Genomic DNA, 22,056 nt, shown 5'->3' with positions numbered 1-22,056 from the left:
CAACTCTGGTTATCAGCAGCTCTATTCTGAGAACCGTGAAGTTAAACCAGCTCCCATAGTTAACTGCATCCCTGGAGCCAGAGCTACCATAGTTAACTGCATCCCTGGAACCAGTGCTACCATAGTTAACTACATCCCTGGAACCAGAGCTACCATAGTTAACTGCATCCCTGGAACCAGTGCTACCATAGTTAACTACATCCCTGGAACCAGAGCTCCCATAGTTAACTGCATCCCTGGAACCAGTGCTACCATAGTTAACTACATCCCTGGAACCAGAGCTCCCATAGTTAACTGCATCCCTGGAGCCAGTGCTACCATAGTTAACTACATCCCTGGAACCAGAGCTCCCATAGTTAACTGCATCCCTGGAACCAGTGCTACCATAGTTAACTGCATCCCTGGAGCCAGAGCTCCCATAGTTAACTGCATCCCTGGAGCCAGAGCTACCATAGTTAACTGCATCCCTGGAGCCAGGGGAAGAGGAAATATACTCTATGGTAAAGCTGACCCATTATCTTAGGACTAAAGCAAGGACCCATGAACAACGCTGGGAAAATGGATTGCATACAAGAGAAAAGATGGCTCATGTTCACAGATGGTGTCACGGGTTAGCCCGTGCCCTATAAAGTAGGATGCAACGCACACACACTGTAACGCCACCTCGATCATATAATATATCAAGCCGGCTTGGAGGTGTCGCTGTTAAGTGTTACCGTAGCATCAGTACTTCTCAAATGTCGGGAGGCCCGCCGACAAAGTATTACACTTCTTAATGGGGGTCATAGTGTTACAAAGCATAAATGTATAAATGAATTACACACAGGCATAAGTATTGATATTGAACATTTCCATTTATTGTAAAATGTATATTCAGTAAAATGTTTGTCACCCTTTCTTCTCTGCTGTAGATGCGCTCCTTGGTTTAGACCTGGACTGCCGAAACCGAACAGGAGCGTACCAATAGCTTATGTAAGGGGGGTTCCCAGAGAAGGCACCAAGTACAGCAGAGTTGGAGGGGTGTTTTGGGGGGTTGACAATAGGCAATGTAATTTTAATTAGTTTGAATAATTACTTGCCTCAAAATGTTAAATTAAATGTTTTATAATTTAACTATGAATTATGTCCTATTTTTTGGACTAGATATTATTATGCTGTTGTTTGATTGATTATTAATTATTATCAAGATTACTTAGTAGGATCCAGCTTCATAAAAGAGGAGGCAGAATACCTGGATGTGAGTCAGTGGAAGGCAAACCTTTGATGAGAGACAAGCCAGATTGGAGAGCTGCAAGGGCCCAAAATTTAAAGGGGCATAGCCTATGCTGTATCTTTATATATTTTTGTAATTTTGCTTATTATTTTTCATTATTTTTGAAAAACCTGTTTCTTGGATGCCAGGCCTGCACTGTACATATTTTTGCACTGGATTGTTGGTTTCCACTATTGTTAATAAATACACCTGGACTGCTTAACTGGAATTTTTCTCAGTTTTTACGCCTTAGTCACTCGGCCAACCTTACATGTGGTGTCAGAAGAAAAAGGAAAAACAGGCAGAATGCCTCCAAAAATCCAGCAGACACGGCAGCAGCAACAGCAGCAGCAGCAAACAGACATGCCTGAGGAAGAGGGTGCCACAGGGGGAGATCTCAAGGAAGCCTTCCAGTGTATAGTGGACACAACCACTTCCCCGGAGGCAAGTTTTTTGAACCTGGCCAAAATGTTTGAAACTTTCATGCAGTTTCAGTTGGAGAGGGAAACGAAGCAGGAGGAGCAAAATGCAAGGCAGGAGCATAAGCTCAGCATCCTAACCCACCAGGTCGACCAGCTCATGGAAACAAGCACGTCACAGCTGCCATCATCTGGGTCAAGTAGGGTGCCAAGAGGAGAACCAAAGCTGGGGAGGTTGGAGGACTCCGATGACATTGAACATTTTCTCACAACTTTTGAAAGATTGGCAACTGTGTACAACTGGCCGCGACGAGACTGGTCAATCCGACTAATTCCCTTGTTAACTGGTAAAGCAAGAAGTGCTTTTGTAGCTATGGACCCAGCTCACACTCAAGACTATGACAGACTGAAAGAGGCAGTGTTGAAGAAATATGAAGTAAACAGAGACTCTTATCGGCAGCGCTTCCGGGCCTTGGACATTCCAGCTGACGAGTCCCCTCAGGAGCTGTATACCCGCCTCAAGGACTTATTCTGCAAGTGGGTGGACTTCGATGCCGCTGGTAAGGAAGACATCTTGGAGAAGATCGTCCTCGAGCAGTACCTCAGGATCCTCTACCCAGAGGTGAAGACCTGGGTCAAAGAACACAATCCTGAGACAGCGGCAAAAGCGGCGGAGCTGGTCGACATCTATGTCTCGGCCCACAAGAGTCCAGGGGCCTACCACTACGCTGGACTGCGCCAGGCGAGGGGTAAGTCTGAGGTAATGGTTAAAGGGGGTGGTCCAGTCACTTTCTTTCCTAGTCAGCATAGACCTAGCAGACCAGTGTTCCAGGAGAGTGCTAGGAACAAGGCTCAGGTAAGTGACAAGGCACAGGTGGTTTGTTACAATTGTGGTGAGTCAGGCCATACACATCCAGTTTGCCCCATTAGAAAACACAAAGCCACCAGTCTCTGTTATGTCCCTAGACCTGAGTTAATTGTTCCCTCTGAAGAGCAATCTCCTCTGGCCACGGTGCAGTTAAATGGTAAACCCCACACAGCCCTGTTAGACACAGGATGTTCTCAGTCCCTTGTTCAGTCTCAGCTTGTGCCGAGGGAGTTGTGGACTGAGGGAGAAACAGTCTCAGTCATCTGTGTCCATGGACATGAGGAACAGCCCCCTACAGCTGAGGTTTACATTGAGGCTAAAGGACAGGTTTACCTCATGAAAGTTGGTATTGCCCCAGAATTGCCCTACCCCATCCTGCTAGGGACAGATCTACCAATCCTATATGACCTCATCCATGAGAGCAAGGGAAGGTTTTGTGGTGCAGTTACACGTTCTAAAACAAAGCAGGTTGCAGTTGATCAAGCCCCTGAAGCACCGCCACCAGTGGGGTTAGTGACACAGCAGGCAGAGCCATTCATTGCACCTGAGGCAGGGCCAGTAACAGCACCCCTTCCCAGCATACCAGAAACTCAAATGGACACACTATAGTTATTGCCATTTCATGGGGAAGAGGTGGTAGTAGGGCCCACAGTCACACAGGAGGACAGATTGGAGAGGCGCAGACAGCAAGTGCAGGAATTTATGCCGCAGCTAACAGAGCAGACAGGGCAAGAACTGTCAGGCCCAGAGCTACAGGTAGAGTCGTTGCCCATTGACCTCGCTAAGCAGCAGCGTGAAGACTCCACTCTGGTACACTGTTTTAAGGAGGCAGAGAAGGACCCCTCAATTTCTTCCCTCAGTGAGCAGTTTGTAATTGAGAATGACCTTCTTTACAGACAAAGTGATGTTGGTAGACAGCTAGTCCTTCCCATGTCCTGTAGAAAGGAAGTTTTAAGGGTAGGTCACACAGTCCCTTGGGCTGGTCACTTAGGCTTTATGAAAACCTTTATGAGGATCTCCAAAAGGTTTTACTGGCCAGGGATGTACAGCCAGGTCAAAGAATACTGTAAAACCTTTCCAGTATGTCAGTTGACAGCAGGGAAAGCTACTGCCCCTGTACCTCTTGTCCCACTTCCTGTCATTAGTACTCCATTTGAGCGCATAGGAGTAGATGTAGTGGGCCCGTTGGAGAGGAGCCAGGCAGGGAACAAGTTTATTCTGGTCATTAGTGACTATGCCACCAGATACCCTGAGGCTTTCCCTGTGAGAGAAGTGACAGCTAAGCAGGTAGCCTCAGCCATGCTGAAATTATTTTCTCAAGTAGGGATTCCCAAGGAGGTGTTGACAGATCAGGGTCCCAACTTTATGAGTCGCACACTCTCGCAGGCTTACCAGATTAATAGCCACTGAGCCACTCGGCCAACCTTACAGATGGTCTGAAAAGAACAGATCAAAGTTTGTAATGTCAGAGTAGTGCCCCCCCCCCTCCCCCTTTTTTGTTTTATTTTCATGAGTTTATCTTTGTTTTTATGTTTGATGTGAAATTGGTTCAGTGTAATAAAACTGGAAAATACATAACTAAAAATTAAAAAAAAAAAAAAAAATGGTGTCTGACCCCAGAGTCTCCAGTCTACAGTGTGGACTCTCCAGAAAACCACACAGCAACTTCACTCCGGAATCCTTCAGCCTGTTGTAGCTCAGCTTCAGCTCTCTCAGATGGGAGGGTTTGGACTTCAGAGCTGAGGCCAGAGAAGCAAAGCTGATCTCTGACAAACTGCAGTTCTCCAATCTGAATAAAGAATAAATGATGTAAGTTTAGAAGACAACGTTCCAGCTTGAAATCATTCAATGTTTAATAATGTGTTCAGAGCTGAAGAAGGTTTAGAACGTAGAAGTTTAGAAAATGTAAACTCCAAACACCTGAAGCCAACAGGATGCAGGTTAAAAACTGTAAAATACAAACAGTGAAACAGAGCTCTCCTTCATTCATTCTCTTCAGGCTGACGTGCTTGCGGTAAGAGTATTGCCTCATTTCCGGTTGCCTGTCTTTCTGTGTACTGCTAGTGTTCTGTAGCTGCTCTAGCACATCCAGGGCAATATAGTTCTACTCTTTATTACAGCGGCTAATTACCCGCTACATTCATACTTACACTAGTTCTGCTTAAGCACTCATAACTCGCTCCTTTTTAGAGACTTCTCCATAATCCCTCAGTTGATGCAAGCTATTCAGCTCTGCTAACGCTAGCTGGGCTATCGTACTGTAGCATAGCAGTAGCTTAGCAGTTAGCGATGGCTTCTCTCTCTCCCTCTCCTGCTCTCTCCTGCTCTGTGTGTCTCATGTTTAGTTATTCCTCTGCCTCCTTTAGTGATAATGGTACATGTATTAAATGTAGTGCACTTGCTGCATTGGAGGCGAGGGTTAGTGAATTAGGAGCCCGGTTCCACACCATGGAAACTAAATCATTAGCTTCTGTAGTTAGCCAGCCCCTAGCCGGTGCAGGCCGGCCAAGCGTAGCTCCTGCTAGCCGTCCCCCGACAACCCCCGAGCAGCCGGGAGGCTGGGTGACTGTCCGAAGGAAGCATAGTCCTAAACTGAAGCCCACGGTTCACCACCAACCACTCCACGTTTCAAACAGATTCTCCCCACTCAGCGACACACCCGCTGAGAAAACAACTCTGGTTATCGGCAGCTCTATTCTGAGAAACGTGAAGTTAAACCAGCTACCATAGTTAACTGCATCCCTGGAGCCAGAGCTACCATAGTTAACTGCATCCCTGGAGCCAGAGCTACAATAGTTAACTGCATCCCTGGAGCCAGAGCTACAATAGTTAACTGCATCCCTGGAACCAGAGCTCCCATAGTTAACTGCATCCCTGGAGCCAGAGCTACCATAGTTAACTGCATCCCTGGAGCCAGAGCTACCATAGTTAACTGCATCCCTGGAACCAGAGCTACCATAGTTAACTGCATCCCTGGAGCCAGAGCTACCATAGTTAACTGCATCCCTGGAACCAGAGCCACCATAGTTAACTGCATCCCTGGACCCAGAGCCACCATAGTTAACTGCATCCCTGGAACCAGAGCCACCATAGTTAACTGCATCCCTGGAGCCAGAGCTACCATAGTTAACTGCATCCCTGGAACCAGAGCCACCATAGTTAACTGCATCCCTGGAGCCAGAGCTACCATAGTTAACTTCATCCCTGGATCCAGAGCTACCATAGTTAACTGCATCCCTGGAGCCAGAGCTACCATAGTTAACTGCATCCCTGGAGCCAGGGGAAGAGGAAATATACTCTATGGAAACGCTGACCCATTATCTAAGGACTAAAGCAAGGACCCATCAACAACGCTGGGAAAATGGATTGCATACAAGAGAAAAGATGGCTCATGTTCACAGATGATCTGAAAAGAACAGATCAAAGTTTGTAATGTCAGAGTAGTGCCCCCCCTCCCCCTTTTTTTGTTTTTGTTATATGAGTTTATCTTTTTCTTATGTTTGATGTGAAATTTGTTCAGTGTAATAAAACTGGAAGACACATAAATAAAAAGTAAAAAAATAAAAAATAAAAAATGGTGTCTGACCTCAGAGTCTCCAGTTTACAGTGTGGACTCTCCAGAAAACCACACAGGAGCTTCACTCCTGAATCCTGCAGGATGTTTTCTCTCAGATCCAGCTCTCTCAGATGGAAGGGGTTGGACTTCAGAGCTGAGGCCAGAGAAGCACAGCTGATCTCTGACAAACTGCAGCTCCTCAATCTGAATAAAGAATAAATGATGTAAGTTTAGAAGACAACGTTCCAGCTTGAAATCATTCAATGTTTAATAATGTGTTCAGAGCTGAAGAAGGTTTAGAACGTAGAAGTTTAGAAAATGTAAACTCCAAACACCTGAAGCCAACAGGATGCAGGTTAAAAACTGTAAAATACAAACAGTGAAACAGAGCTCTCCTTCATTCATTCTCTTCAGGCTGACGTGCTTGCGGTAAGAGTATTGCCTCATTTCCGGTTGCCTGTCTTTCTGTGTACTGCTAGTGTTCTGTAGCTGCTCTAGCACATCCAGGGCAATATAGTTCTACTCTTTATTACAGCGGCTAATTACCCGCTACATTCATACTTACACTAGTTCTGCTGAAGCACTCATAACTCGCTCCTTTTTAGAGACTTCTCCATAATCCCACAGTTGATGCAAGCTATTCAGCTCTGCTAACGCTAGCTGGGCTATCGTACTGTAGCATAGCAGTAGCTTAGCAGTTAGCGATGGCTTCTCTCTCTCCCTCTCCTGCTCTCTCCTGCTCTGTGTGTCTCATGTTTAGTGATTCCTCTGCCTCCTTTAGTGATAATGGTACATGTATTAAATGTAGTGCACTTGCTGCATTGGAGGCGAGGGTTAGTAAATTAGGAGCCGGTTCTGCACCATGGAAACTAAATCATTAGCTTCTGTAGTTAGCCAGCCCCTAGCCGGTGCGGACCGGCCAAGCGTAGCTCCTGCTAGCCGTCCCCCGGCAGCCCTCGAGCAGCCGGGAGGCTGGGTGACTGTCCGAAGGAAGCATAGTCCTAAACTGAAGCCCACGGTTCACCACCAACCACTCCACGTTTCAAACAGATTCTCCCCACTCAGCGACACACCCGCTGAGAAACCAACTCTGGTTATCGGCAGCTCTATTCTGAGAAACGTGAAGTTAAACCAGCTCCCATAGTTAACTTCATCCCTGGAGCCAGAGCTGCCATAGTTAACTGCATCCCTGGAGCCAGAGCTACCATAGTTAACTGCATCCCTGGAGCCAGAGCTAGCATAGTTAACTGCATCCCTGGAGCCAGAGCTACCATAGTTAACTGCATCCCTGGAGCCAGAGCTACCATAGTTAACTGCATCCCTGGAGCCAGGGGAAGAGGAAATATACTCTATGGAAAAGCTGACCCATTATCTGAGGACTAAAGCAAGGACCCATGAACAACGCTGGGAAAATGGATTGCATACAAGAGAAAAGATGGCTCATGTTCACAGATGATCTGAAAAGAACAGATCAAAGTTTGTGTTACACCACTCACACACACGGTTTGGTGTAGAAGAGAGAGTTCACTTTTATTAATTCACCGGCAGAACTGGCAAAATCAAACTAGCTGTCGATGCAGCACCGGGCACACACACTTCACAGAACAAGGGCTCCGTCTAACAACAGAAACTTCTTCTTCTTCGCTGGTAGTCATTTACGACAGAGAGTTTCACCCTGCCCCCTGCTGGCGGGTGTACTTATACATATTTAAACAAAAGACTGAATATCACAGCATATTACTGAATGACATATTAGATAAATGTAACTAGGAATAGATATATAAAAAATGATATATCTCTCAGGTGCTACAATCCTCCCCTGCCAAATGAATGTTGTCCTCAACATTAGCATTCAATTTCAGTGCAACTCTGACTATAGGATGTAATACCAATACAACTACGTCATTAAGACAACACTTTACATTTAACATGTCATATAATGGCAATGGCTTTCACTGAAAGTTAGCAAGACGTAAATGTTCTTCAGTGCATTTGAACAGATTTTACCTTAAGTGTACATTACTATTGTATACCATGTGATCTCATCACACTCTGCTCTTAAATAACACCACAGTGTTTAAACTTAATAGTCTTAACTCTGAGCAGTTGTAATATACAGTACTAAATTGATACTTTGAACAAAACATTTCTGTCACTTCGCTATACACTTCACATCATACACACATGTACCAAAAACATTCCATATGCATTACTTAAATATGCCATATCTTAATCCAAACTATATAGTTTATGACTAAACTTCTTTTCAGTTGCATATCCCATATGAGTAACGTTTTGAAAATATAAGCAATTTACTAAATGCATCTTTTTTTCTCTTTTTGTTTAAACCAGGTAAGTTTAAACAACAATTAAATCACAGTAGATAACTTCACATTACTTTCAGACTCTTTTCTTCTGTATACTTTATTTATCTCAGTCCTCATTGTCCCATGACATCCATACTGGACAGTAACTACTCAGTTCACAAACAGTCCATGTTACTGTATCTGTTCTTCCAGAATAATCTGCAACAGTCCATAATGAACCCATTAGCAGTCTTTCAGTAATATCCTGCGGGAACAAGAGCAGGATAAACCAGTTGTGTTCCAAACATCTGTGGAGGTAGCCAGGGCACACTGTATTGTCCATATACTGGTACCAGTGCATTTACATACAGCGGGTTAGTGTGAAGCCCCACCACACGACGAGTAGGCTGACCTAATGATTCATAGGTCAATGTTTCTTTCGGTCGTCTTTCCCTCTGTGACCTGCGTGGCTGTGTGTCAGAAGGCTCTGACTCCTGTTCGCTGGGCAGGTCTTCAGACTGAACAGTTTCTGCGACCTCTTGAGTGTCATGTCCAGCTGTGACATCTCCGGTAAAGTCATTGTCCACAAGCATTTGCACTGGAGCATCCATTCTGAACTCCTCCGCTTCAGCGTCAAGTTCAGGCTGAGGTACTGTTTCAAGAGTAATGGGAGGTGCAACATTTTGCTCTGCAGGCTGATGGTGATGGTGCCTCAGTCTATGAGCCCAGTAATATTCCTCCTCATCTGAACTCTCTGAGTCCTCTGATATCTCATTTGGTGTATTCTCTTTGTGTCGCTTTCTTTGTTGAGTATGAGGATTTTGTCCTCTCACAGTGCTTTGAGCTGGTTCCTGAAGTGGCAAAGCATTACATGGCATTAACATGTTGCGATGGAGGATTCTGCCTCTCCCTGTGCCACGTTCAGATTTTACCTCATAGACTGGGCTGTCTTTCCCCTTTTGAGAGACCACAATGTGTATTTGATCCTCCCAATATGAGCGCAGTTTTCCTGGTCCGCCACGCTCTGACATATTTCTCACAAGGACCCTGTCTCCTGGAGAAAGCACTGAACTTTGTCTCTTTTGGTCATAATACGTTTTTCCTCTTGCTGTAGTCTTTTGGATGGTTTTTGATGCAATGTCATATGCTTCTTTCATCTGCTGCTGCCATTTTTGAGCATATTCCTGGTGTGAATTACATCCTTCCTCATCATTTATTCCAAAGATCAAGTCAATAGGCAAACGGGGATTTCTGCCAAAAAGCAAGTAGAAAGGAGAATATCCAGTTGCTTCACTGGTTGTGCAGTTGTAAGCATGTACGACTTTACTCACATAGTCACTCCAATTCCCCTTTTTCTCCTCATCCAAGGTCCGCAGCATTGACAACAAGGTGCGATTAAATCTTTCAGCTGGGTTCCCTTGTGGATGATAGGGAGTTGTTTTTGAGTTGGTCATGCCAGAGTATTTTTGCAGGCGTCTGAATAGGTGGTTCTCAAATTCTTTGCCTTGATCATGATGTATTTTAGCAAGGAAACCGAATTTGAGAGAAAAATCATTGAAGATCTTTTCTGCTGCTGTTTTGCCTGATTTGTTACGGGTTGGGTAGGCTTGTGCAAACTTAGTGAAGTTGTCAATAATCACTAAAATATACTCATACCCTCCCCTGCTTTTTTCAAGGTGAACATAGTCTATAGAAACCATTTCGAACGGTGCTGTTGCAGGTACATGACACATAGGGGCTCTGCTATGCACGGCAGGTTTTTTCTGGATGTTGCACTTACAAACTTGGGTTATAAAAAACTCAATGTCTTTTTGCATCCCAGGCCAATAAAACCTCTGCCTAGCAAGGTGTAAGACACGTTCTACCCCCAAGTGTCCCATTTCACAGTGAAGGTACTTGTACACAAGCTCTTTGTACTTTTCTGGAAGCACAATTTGATTACAGGTCGCCGTTTTGCGCTTCAACAGACCCTCTTGAGAAACATACAGTCTTTTCCATTCATGTAGCAGTTGCTTAGTTTTTGCTGCTTCCATATGCATGATCCTCTTGTCTGGTTTTTCCCCGGACCTTTTCGACTGGAGTACATGGGATATGACAGGGTCTTGCAACTGTGCCTGTAGTAACTCTTGCTGTGTTACTTTTATGTCTGGCTGATTATCTGCAGCTAACTCCTGAACATGTGGGCTACATGTAATGGCTGAAACCCAGTCCACTTCGTGTTGTTTTTGTATTGCATTGAATATTACACTTAAAACTTCAGGGGAGCACTGCTCTGTGCACTCGCTCATATAAGAGTCCATACTCACAGGTGTGCGGGACAGGAAATCTGCGTCTGTATTTGTTTTTCCTGGACGGTACTTCAGTGTTATGTTGAAGTCGGCAAGCTCACACACCCAGCGATGTCCGGTCGCATTCAGTATAGCTGTGCTCAAAACATAAGTAACAGGGTTGTTATCACTGTATACTGTTACAGAGGGGGCATAAAACAAATAATCCCTAAACCTGTCTGTAACAGCCCACTTGAGCGCTAAAAACTCAAGTTTCCCTGAATGTAAGTGGTAGTTTTTTTCTGCTGGTGTCAATGTCCGTGAGCCGTACCCAATAACTCTGAGTTTGCCTTCCTGCCTCTGGTACAAGACTCCTCCCAGTCCTTGTTCTGAAGCATCAACATGGAGAATGAAGGGATCTTCAAACCTTGGATAAGCTATTACAGGTGGGTTAGTCAGGACATCAACTAGATAGTTCAAGGCTTTCTGGTGAGTGTCACTCCACACTATTTTCTGATGTGGGGGGAGCTGTCCTGCCCCTGCTGACCGAAAGGTGGGCTTTGACTTAGGACTTGGGGTTACATCTGTTGAGAGTAGTTCATACAGGCATTTTGCATGACGAGAGAAATCCTGCACATAGCTTCTATAGTACCCCAGGAAACCCAGAAGTTTGCGCAACTCTTTAATGTTTGTAGGGGGTTTTGTCTTAAGCGCTTGCACAGCTGCGATTTCTTTACTGTCCATCTTATAGCCTTCAGCTGAAATCACTCTTCCAACATAGCGTACCTCATTTTTGAATAGGTCACATTTGTCTGGCCTCAGCTTAATTCCCCAAGCTTGCTGTTGTTTGAGGACAGACCTCACATCCTCAACATGCTGTGTGAATGTTTTACTGTAAACTAAGACATCATCCAAGTATGGAATACATGTTTTGTCTCTGAGACCTTCCAGGCTCTCTTCCATACTGCGCTGGAAAGCTGAAGGTGCGTTTGTGAGGCCAAATGGAATCCTGTTCCATTCGTACAAGTGCAGTTTCACCAGGTTCCTGTACAGCTTTTGTCAGTTGTTGGTACAGTACTGTTGCATCCTTTTCTGCATAGTGTGTTCCTAATATTTGTCTGAGAGTGGCTAAGGTGAGATCCATTTTCCCCTCTAAATAGCTCCTCAGTTTCAAGCCAGGATTCACAGCATGTATGACAGCCTCCATAATTTCCTCTTCTGGAAAGCCCTTCCTTAGACCTCTTTCAATCTGGTGTTCAAGGCTGCTAAAGCTCAAAGAGTCTCTTGATGTTGACTCACTAACATGTCCATTTATCCTGAAGTCCTTTCTGAATCCATTGGAAGCCAGAAAGCTGTTGCTGATGGAGTCTCTGCCTCTGCTTTGCGTCCCCTCGTCCCGCGCTGTCTCCCGGGCGACCCGCTGCTTCGGCGCCTGTATGAGCGGTGCGCGGTCTCCCTGCTGGCGTTCCGACGCAGGCTGTGCGGAGCGAGCCGCCTCCTCCTCCTCCTCCTCCTCGTCGGCCGCAGGTGAAGAGAAGAGTAGCGCCGCTCCTGCGACGTCGGTCTCCGCTGGGTCCTCTCGCAGAGCTTCCAGTACATCATTCAGTTCCAAAAGCACAGACATGCCTTCATCTTCCCTCTCCAGAAAGTACTCACGTTCACAAAACTCCACAATGTGCTTCACCATTGCACGGCGGGTTTTGTTCTTAATGTCCTCAGAGTCTTTGCCAGCAATGTTGCAGTACTCACAAACTCTGTGCAGTTCTTTCACAGTCAGTCCAAACAATTTAGTTTCTATTTCTGACAGAAACTCTTCTCGGTGTTCCGACATCTTGTTTAAAGCGCTTTTGACTCGTCAACACTTGGAAAACAATAAAACGAGACGGCGTCGTGCTAGCTATACTTCAACTGTTCTCTGTAGCTAACGTTAGCTCACTTAGTTGACCTGCTGCTCTCACACGTGTCCAACGTCACCGTGTTCTTCCAGAGTTAAAGTCCTTCGCCGTGAAATAATATCCATACTCATCTCGGTAGGACCTCCAAATTGTTACACCACTCACACACACGGTTTGGTGTAGAAGAGAGAGTTCACTTTTATTAATTCACCGGCAGAACTGGCAAAACCAAACTAGCTGTCGATGCAGCACCGGGCACGCGCACTTCACAGAACAAGGGCTCCGTCTAACAACAGAAACTTCTTCTTCTTCGCTGGTAGTCATTTACGACAGAGAGTTTCACCCTGCCCCCTGCTGGCGGGTGTACTTATACATATTTAAACAAAAGACTGAATATCACAGCATATTACTGAATGACATATTAGATAAATGTAACTAGGAATAGATATATAAAAAATTATATATCTCTCAGGTGCTACATTTGTAATGTCAGAGTAGTGCCCCCCCTTTTTTGTTTTAGTTTTATGAGTTTATCTTTGTTTTTATGTTTGATGTGAAATTTGTTCAGTGTAATAAAACTGGAAAATACATAAATAAAAAGTAAAAAAAAAAAAAGTGTCTGACCTCAGAGTCTCCAGTCTACAGTGTGGACTCTCCAGAAAACCACACAGCATCTTCACTCCTGAATCCTGCAGGTCGTTGAGTCCCAGATCCAGCTCTCTCAGATGGGAGGGGTTGAACTTCAGAGCTGAGGCCAGAGAAGCAAAGCTGATCTCTGACAACCTGCAGCTCCTCAATCTGAATAAAGAATAAATGAAACAGAACAAGACTGGATTTAGTCCTCATCTCGTAACACTCAGGTTATACGGGGATGCTTCACAGACAGAAGGAATGATGACAGACATCAATAACTCTTTGAATGTACATATGAACACGTGAGTATTGTATTCAGATAGACTTGAACAAAATATGAACCTCTAAAGATGTTTCTGATGCAGAATATTTATTTGGTTGTTGTTGTAATCTAAATGTCTGTGGCTTCAAATAATTAGACAATGCTGACTTGAAAATAGGTCTGTGGTTAAAGGTCCGGTGTGTAGGATCTGGCGGTGTCTAGCGGTGAGGTGAGGAGATTACAACCAACTGAAGCCTCTCCTGTGTGCCAAGCGTGTTGGAGAGCTACTTGAAAGTCCCTCTCTAGAGCCATCTGGAGCAGAGCCAGTGCAGAGAGAGTGTGTGTTCAAACTACATAAACTACAGTCAGTGAACTGACCTCAGAGTCTCCAGTCTACAGTTTGGACTCTCCAGTCCAGCAGACAGCAGCTTCACTCCTGAATCCTGCAGGTAGGGGTTGTGACTCAGGTCCAGCTCTCTCAGATGGGAGGGGTTGGACTTCAGAGCTGAGGCCACAACTTCACAGTGAGTATCTGAGAGTCCACAGTGAGAAAGTCTGTGATGACACAAAAATGACAAAATATGTTATTATGAAAAAGGACAGTTTATATATACTTCATGCATTTGATGACTAAACAGTTTGATATATACTTCTTTGATTAACATTTGCTCCTCACATCAGTGGTTCAGCTAATCTTATCTCACTGTCTGACATGAAACAATAATTATTTTTCTTTAATCTTGCAGATGAAGAGAGAGAAAATGTAGTTACATTGAGGCTTCCCTGATGTCCAGTCTGTCAGTGAGATCTGATCCCAGGTCTGTCTCCACAAAGTTAGCATAAAACTCAGTGAATAAGTGATAATAACACGGTTGAGAAAGATGACCTCTCTTTGCTGCTAACTGCTGCTGTCAGGTTCACGTCCATAAATGGGAAAATCCAGTGACTGCTGCCAAACAATAGAGAAATTAAACAGATTGTGTAATAATATTAGACCTGTACATAATTAAACATTCATATAATTAGATATTTTGATGACTGCATGGCGTTTTGTCATTAACACTCTTTTCTGAGCATCAAACATAATCAGCTCACAAACACAATTAAAGAACCAATAAGGTTGCATTATTTTCAACATAATGTCATCAGAAAGATGTTATCAGTGTATTAGCATTAAAAACACAACATTGATTTTTGGTGTGTATAAAATCTCTTAAAAAGTCTGAATTCTACCATTCTGCTGTTATATATTCATCAGACCGCTGTTATTGGTGGAAGCTTTGTATTTCCTGCTACTACTCTTCTCTACAGCAACAAGAGAGAGAAACACCTGAGTTTCCTTCCGTGAGCAACAGAATAAAAGGAAAGACTTAAAAACAAGATGATGGAACACAACTTGAATTCATGAGCAATAAAATGCACCATTGCTCGATTCAACACACTCAGGGGTTTTACAACAACTATTTTTGTCTCGTATGATCAGTAGTTTACGGTGGCTAATGCTAGAGTTGGGTCGATTTTCGGTTTTACCGGTCCGGTCCTACTGCTTGCAATCTGAGGATAGATATAGACACATGTACACATTACATGGGATTTATTGTTTTTTTTACTGTGGTATCGAATTTGATATCGAGAATCGTGGAAATTCACTGGTATTGGTATCGACTACTAGATTTCTGGTACCGTGACATCCCTACTTGTGCTATCAAATCACTGTTAGCATAGCATTCAACATTACCCCATAACTGTCACTTGTGGCCACAGTGGCTGCTTCAGCTAAAGTTACATACTCAATCAATAATAATAATAATAGTAATAAGAAGAATCTATCTATACAGAACTTTTCAAAAACAACTTTACAAAGTGCTTCAAAGACATAAAAACAGAATATACACAGAGCAGTTACAAAATAGAATAAATACAGTGGAAATCAGTGTGGAAGCAACAGAAATGAGTAGTTTGAGTTAGTTTTGTCCAGGTTCTTTAAAGGTGCAACATAAGATCTGGCCAGAATTTTAGTTTAAAACATTAAAAAAATTATCATTAACAAAAGAATGTGAAGAAGTAACAGTTTTGAGGTTATGCCAAATACATCAATGTTTTGTGCTGCAGAGATATCTACGGCCAACCAGCGAGGTCCGGCTCTGACTTTCTTGTAGTACTAGCCTACTTGTACCTCGAGAGGCGATAGTGAGTCACTGTAGCGTCCAGTCTGTCCTCAGTCCAACATGAGAGGACCAAGAAGTAGAGCTGCACCGAGGGCTCGTCAATAATACATCCAGGGTCTGTGAGTGTTTTCATAGTTTCTTTATCTAACTATAAAACAAGGAATCTCTGTGTGTCTGTCTGTCTGTGTGTCCTTCTCATATCTTGAGAACCGCTCATCCAATCAACTTCACACTTAGTGGGCGTATTGCTGGGGACCCAAGGACATGCATTCTCAAATTTGGTGCAATTTGGACGCACGACATGTTCAATATTATTAAACTTTGAATAAACGAGCGACCAGCGCTCTGTTCAGCAGCGGGGGTGGGGCTTCAGGGCTCTGCAGACTGAGTCCAGCATGCCGTCCACAGCGGGCAGACCGCAGCTCATTGACTGCTGTTCACTTTACAACCAAACTCTTCTACTGTATTTCACCGGTGTGACCGTGAGTAAGCTGTGGCCTGTGTGTGTTTTCCCCCGTGAACAAGACGGTATTTCCCCGGTGTCAGACTTGATACTAACTAATAGCACTAATAACGTTACCTCCGCCGGGAGTAGAGTGTGCGGCAGCTCCAGGAGACGTACCCCCAGTTAGCAGTTAGCTCAAATTCAGCCAGTGTAAACCCAGCACCAGGGCTCTGATCCCAGGACCGCCCCGACTCCCCGCCGGATCAGCAAACGTTCTGTTGCTGCCGTTATACCGGTTAGACCCAGCGCTCCACCAGACAGCTGATCTTTTGTTTTTTTCATTTGTTTTACCAGATTCACATGTCGTCTCCATCACCCAAAAACATAAATAAGAAAAAACTGTAAAATGTAACAATTATTAGAAATAAATAGAATAAGTGTTCATTAACTTGACAGCTAGAAACACAACCTACTGAAACATTTTTAACTCAACATTTGAAACAGCTCAAGAACATCTGTGACAAAATACAACGGACATATTTATGTAATAAACACGTGGAACACATATACGAATATTATATTTTAAGAATAATTTATAATGTGTATATTTGAAGAACTAAAATAGTAATCTACACTGATCTATAAAGTTAATCACATCTGGACTTACTCAGCTTTTCTGCAGTTCCTCACAGCTGGAATCAGTCTCCGTCGTCCCTCCTCTGTTGTCTTGTACTTCTTCAGGTCCAACTCATCCAGAACCTCCTCTGACATCTGCAGCATGTAGGCCAGAGCTGAGCAGTGGATCTCAGAGAGTTCCTTCTCTGATCTGTTCTCTGACTTCAGGAACTCTTGGATCTCCTGATGTACCGAGTGGTCGTTCATCTCTGTCAGACAGTGGAAGATGTTGATGCTTCTGTCAGGAGAGGTATTATCTCTGTTCATCTCCTTCAGGTTGTTGATGGCTCTCTTGATGATTTCTGGACTGTTGTCTGTCTGACCCAGCAGACCTCCTAAGAGCTTCTGGTTGGACTCCAGAGAGAGGCCATGAAGGAAGCGAACAAACAGGTCCAGGTGGCCACTTTTACTTTCAAGGGATTTCTCCATGGCTCTCCTCAGGAAGACATCCAGAGATGGGTAATGGTCATTGTTGCTTTCATCACCCTCCTCATCATCATCCGTCTCCTCATCATCACCACCCTCCTCATCATCATGTCCTTGCTTAGAGATTTTCTTGAGAAGAGACTTTGGGTTTGACTCTCTGTGCTTGAAGTCTTCTCCCAGGAAGGCCTCCAGTACCTCTGTGTTCCTGTTTGTGTAACAGTGGACCATGTAGGCTGCAGCCAGAAACTCCTGAATGCTCAGGTGAACAAAGCAGTAGACTGTTTTCTGGAAGATCACACTCTCTCTTTTGAAGATCTCTGTACAAACTCCTGAGTACACCGAGGCCTCTGTGACATCCAGACCACACCGCTCCAGGTCTTCTTGGTAGAACATGATGTTTCCTTTCTCCAGCTGTTCAAACGCCAGCCTCCCCAGCTTCAGAAGAACTTCTCTGTCAGCCTCCATCAGCTCCTGTGGACTCGTCTCACGTCCCTCACCGTACTTCTGCTTCTTCCTCTTTGTCTGAACCAACAGGAAGTGTGAGAACAGGTCAGTCAGGGTCTTGGGCAGCTCTCCTCTCTGGTCTGTAGTCAACATGTGGTCCAGAACTGTAGCAGTGATCCAGCAGAAGACTGGGATTAGACACATGATGTGGAGGCTTCTGGATGTCTTGACGTGTGAGATGATTCTGCTGGACAGCTCTTCATCACTGACTCTCCTCCTGAAGTACTCCTCCTTCTGGGCGTCAGTGAAGCCTCGTACTTCTGTTACCCTGTCAACACATGCAGGAGGGATCTGATTGGCCGCTGCAGGTCGGGAAGTTATCCAGACGAGAGCTGAGGGAAGCAGATTCCCCTGGATGAGGTTTGTCAACAGCACGTTGACTGATGACTTCTGGGTGACATCAGACACAACCTTCTTGTTCTTGAAATCCAGTGAAAGTCTGCTTTCATCCAGGCCGTCAAAGATGAACAGAACTTTACAGACAGCGAGCTTCTCTGCTGTGACCTTCTGTAATGTTGGATGGAAAACATGGAGCAGCATGAGAAGACTGTACTGCTCATCTCTGATCAAGTTCAGCTCCCTGAACGAAAGCAGAACCACCAGACTGACATCTTGATTCTCCAAGCCCTCTGCCCAGTCCAGAGTGAACTTCTGCACTGAGAAGGTTTTTCCAACGCCAGCGACGCCGTTCGTCAGAACGACTCTGATGTGTCCCTGTTGGTCAGGTAAGGCTTTAAAGATGTCCTGGCACTTGATTGGAGCGTCATGGAGGGTCTTCTTCTTGGACGCTGTCTCAAGCTGCCTCACCTCATGTTGGGTATTAACCTCTTCACTCTGTCCCTCTGTGATGTAGAGCTCAGTGTAGATCCTGTTGAGGAGGGTTCCACTTCCTGTTTCATCAGTTCCTTCAGTCACACATTCACATCTCTCCTTCAGACTGATCTTATGTTCATCTACAACCTCCTGCAGACCTCTATTCAGACTGATCTTATGTTCATCTACAACCTCCTGCAGACCTCTATCTGCTGAAAGAGAGAGACAAGTTTGAGACAAAACAGAAACTTATTACTTTCATTGCCAATATGAAAATAATCAATATAAGAACATATAAAGAAGTAAAGGTCATAAAGTCATCATCCCTTCTTGAAGTCAAAACTAACATCAATGTAATTTTGACATTTATTGTTAATAGTTTATATTTTTAAAGAGAAGCATCATAAATGCTCCTTTTCCTCTCAGCCTCTGACTGTGTGTCGGTGTACATGTTTGATTGACAGCAGAGGAGGCGGAGCCTCAGCTGCTCGCCAGCAGCTCTTCATCTAAACAGCTCACTGTGGCTGTTCCTACCGCCCTGTAACATTTAAAACTCATCAAATAATGCAGAATATCTTCATGTCTTGTTGTGTAGACCTGTATTTACTGAATAGCACCTTTAACAAAGAACCGTGGATCTCGTTGACCAGTACACTGCGTTTCCTTTAGCTGCTTCAAAATAAAAGCACCCCGCTGGTGGAGGACTATTATGAGAAGCAGAAGGAAATGTTGAGTTTTCAGCAGTAAATGAACAAACCTCTGATGTGACTACAGCTCAGCTCAGTTTGTCCTGCAGTAGAAGTGCATGTATTCATGATTTGGCACAATGCAGAACAGAAAACAGGAAAAGACAAAGTAAACAAATGAGCTGAAATCTGAAACTTACCAGCTGAGTGCAGACAGTGTTTTGTTAGCAGAGGAACTGAAGTGACAGGACCCTGTTAAACATCTAAACTAACCAATGTTGATATTAGATATTATATCATAACACTTTTTAAGATGTTTAATGTGCTGTAACTGACCAGCTAATCAGCCCTCTACTGTAGCCTGAAAACTGATGTCAGCAGTGCAGCTTTCCTCAGTGGGTGTTTGTTTGGTCTCTTGTTCAACGTGTCGCTCTGCAGGACCAGATGTGTGTTTGTAAGTTAGAGAAGGAGACTATAGCAGGAAAGCTAATGTGGGCTGTTGTTCACAGTCTGTGTCTCTTGTTGTGTCTCAGGCTGCTGTATGGCTGTTAGTCAGTGTGACTGTCTGTCTGTGATAGAACAGTGATGCTGTTGCTTTACACACAGTTTAATAGTTCTCCATCTTCATCTATGCAGATGGAGAACAAACAGCATTCTGATTGTTAATGCAAAGACGGAGTGCTATCATAAAAACAAAACATAAACATATATAATTATTTCTTTTGGGTTCAACAATAGTCAGTGTATTAAAACAACAAGTCCTGTTTCCAGACATGAAGACATCAGCAGACACATCTACAGTCTTACTTTGGACAGTGCTGGTCTGACTGGCTGTCTGAGGTCCAGGTCTTGTTCTGGATCTGACTGGCTGTCTGAGGTCCAGGTCTTGTTCTGGTCTGACTGGCTGTCTGAGGTCCAGGTCTTGTTCTGGATCTGGACAGCAGCTCCTCCACAGAAGCATGACTCCTCTTCTTCTTTCTGTGGAGACATTACTTTAATACTAAAATCATTTGTTGATTGTTGGTGAAGAATATCCAGACTTGGCCGACACTGAAGCTCAGATGGTCACAGAGAAGAGTTAAAGTGTTGCTACTCTTCTGTCTGAATTCAGCATTCAGTCTGTGATGGAAATGTTCCTTTATTTTAACTCTCCTGCTTTAATAAACAAGAATTAGCTGATTTCCCTATCTGACTGTCTTATTGAACGTTTAGTGATCTGGCTGAAATTTGTTTATTAAAGAGGAACAACGGACATTTTTAAAACATTAATATTATTCTATTCTAACAAGAAACACCAGAGTTACATGATGTGTGTCAGACTGATGGTCACCTCAATATTTAGATCACTTCTAACCTCAGTTCAAACCTCACTAACTCAAGCTAAAGTGACTGTGAATCAGTAAAGGACATAATCAGCTCTCTTTAATGGAGGACTTTTACTGTGAAGTAGCTGCAGATAGTGTGTATTATACAGGGGAACAACAGACACTTTTAAAGCATTGATATTATTCTGGAGGCTGTAGAACATGGAATAAACTGCAGCTTGCTCATGGACATGCATACTGCGAGGGCGCGCCGGGAAACCACAAGGTGGCAGCGACGCATTTCTCTCGTCTCCAGTCCACAGGGAGGAAACTGACTCAGACACTTTGACAGTGAAATAATAAAATGTTGGATTAACACTCACCCTGCTTCAAATGTTATCTCATTTTATGTTTAAATCATGTCAATAAATCAGTTTAGTTCAATACTAATGTGCTTTTATAGTTGTTTTTCAGATTTATATGATTAAGATTCTTCTGAACATCTGGAAAAAAAATTATTCTGTCAGTTGTACAATAAAAAATAATTTCAGACATTTCTCTGAGCTGCAACTCTTTTTCATAATCCAAATATAGATGGTAGCCAGAAATGACACATCTTATTGCTTAATCAGTACAACATGAAGCTACATGTTGAGGAATATAAATCTGTTAGCAGAAGGTTTAGTCTTCATCCTCAATGCATCATCATCGTCCACCAGGTCAGTTTACAGTAAAAACAGTCTCTTACTTTGACTCTGAGGGTCCAGCTTCATTACTGAAGGTCAGAGGATCATCTTTAGACTGATCACTCTTCACAGACAGACAGCTGGGTACTGGAGACTCTGCTCTCCGTCTGTACTGAACTCTGCAAACACCAAGATGTTTAGGTCATTAAGGTCGCTCTAAACACACAAACTACTGCTGCTGTCAATAATAAGGAGGGTTAAAGGTTTGTAGCCGTTTTCTGAGATTAGATTACATCTTTTCTAGGTGACTGACAGCTGTCACAGACACTAAGAGGAAGAGTTTATTTGACGAAGTCTCTTAAATTTTAGTTGGCAAATACATTTCTGTAGAAATTTGAATATACAAACACAAAATCAACAGAAAACAGTTTTGGTGGAGGAAAGTGAAAATGAGTCCTATAAATGAGTTAGTAGCAGCTCTCTTACTTTGACTCTGAGGGTCCAGGTTCATTACTGAAGGTCAGAGGATCATCTTTAGACTGATCACTCTTCACAGACAGACAGCCAGAGACTGGAGACTCTGCTCCGTCCTCCTCTTCCTCCACACAATCACTCATCTTCTGATCTGAAGTCAGCCTGAGAGGTTAAACAGGACACTGACTGTGAACATGAAGAGGAAACAAGTTAGTACAAGAGACACAGGCAAGACTGAGAGAACAGGAAGTAACGCACACACACACACACACACACACACACACACACACACACACACACACGCACACACACACACACACACACACACACACACACACACACACACACACACACACGGTATACAGTATAATAAAACCAGCCAGCGCTCCACCTGGTCACTTCTCTTTAAGTCTCTGC

General features: G+C 43.9%; 1 protein-coding gene across 1 annotated transcript in view; it reads right to left on the bottom strand.

Moving 5' to 3' along the window:
* The window catches only part of LOC119480982 (NACHT, LRR and PYD domains-containing protein 12-like), a 705,305-nt gene that overhangs the window by 680,706 nt on the left and 2,543 nt on the right, over window positions 1–22,056 (bottom strand). Inside the window, exons 3-11 of the mRNA XM_037757651.1 lie at window positions 21,652–21,801; window positions 21,228–21,344; window positions 20,118–20,153; window positions 19,990–20,035; window positions 17,291–18,639; window positions 16,739–17,221; window positions 13,837–14,013; window positions 13,188–13,361; window positions 6,126–6,299 (exon numbers count right to left, since the gene is read on the bottom strand). Coding sequence (XP_037613579.1) covers window positions 6,126–6,299; window positions 13,188–13,361; window positions 13,837–14,013; window positions 16,739–17,221; window positions 17,291–18,639; window positions 19,990–20,035; window positions 20,118–20,153; window positions 21,228–21,344; window positions 21,652–21,782 — 2,687 coding nt within the window. The 5' untranslated portion in view covers window positions 21,783–21,801. The remainder of the gene's footprint in view (window positions 1–6,125; window positions 6,300–13,187; window positions 13,362–13,836; window positions 14,014–16,738; window positions 17,222–17,290; window positions 18,640–19,989; window positions 20,036–20,117; window positions 20,154–21,227; window positions 21,345–21,651; window positions 21,802–22,056) is intronic.

The sequence above is a fragment of the Sebastes umbrosus genome, chromosome 21, assembly GCF_015220745.1.
Source record: "Sebastes umbrosus isolate fSebUmb1 chromosome 21, fSebUmb1.pri, whole genome shotgun sequence".
NCBI lineage: Eukaryota > Metazoa > Chordata > Actinopteri > Perciformes > Sebastidae > Sebastes > Sebastes umbrosus.
The sequence above is the reverse complement of the archived record's forward strand: the minus strand, read 5'-3'. Positions and strand labels throughout refer to the sequence as shown.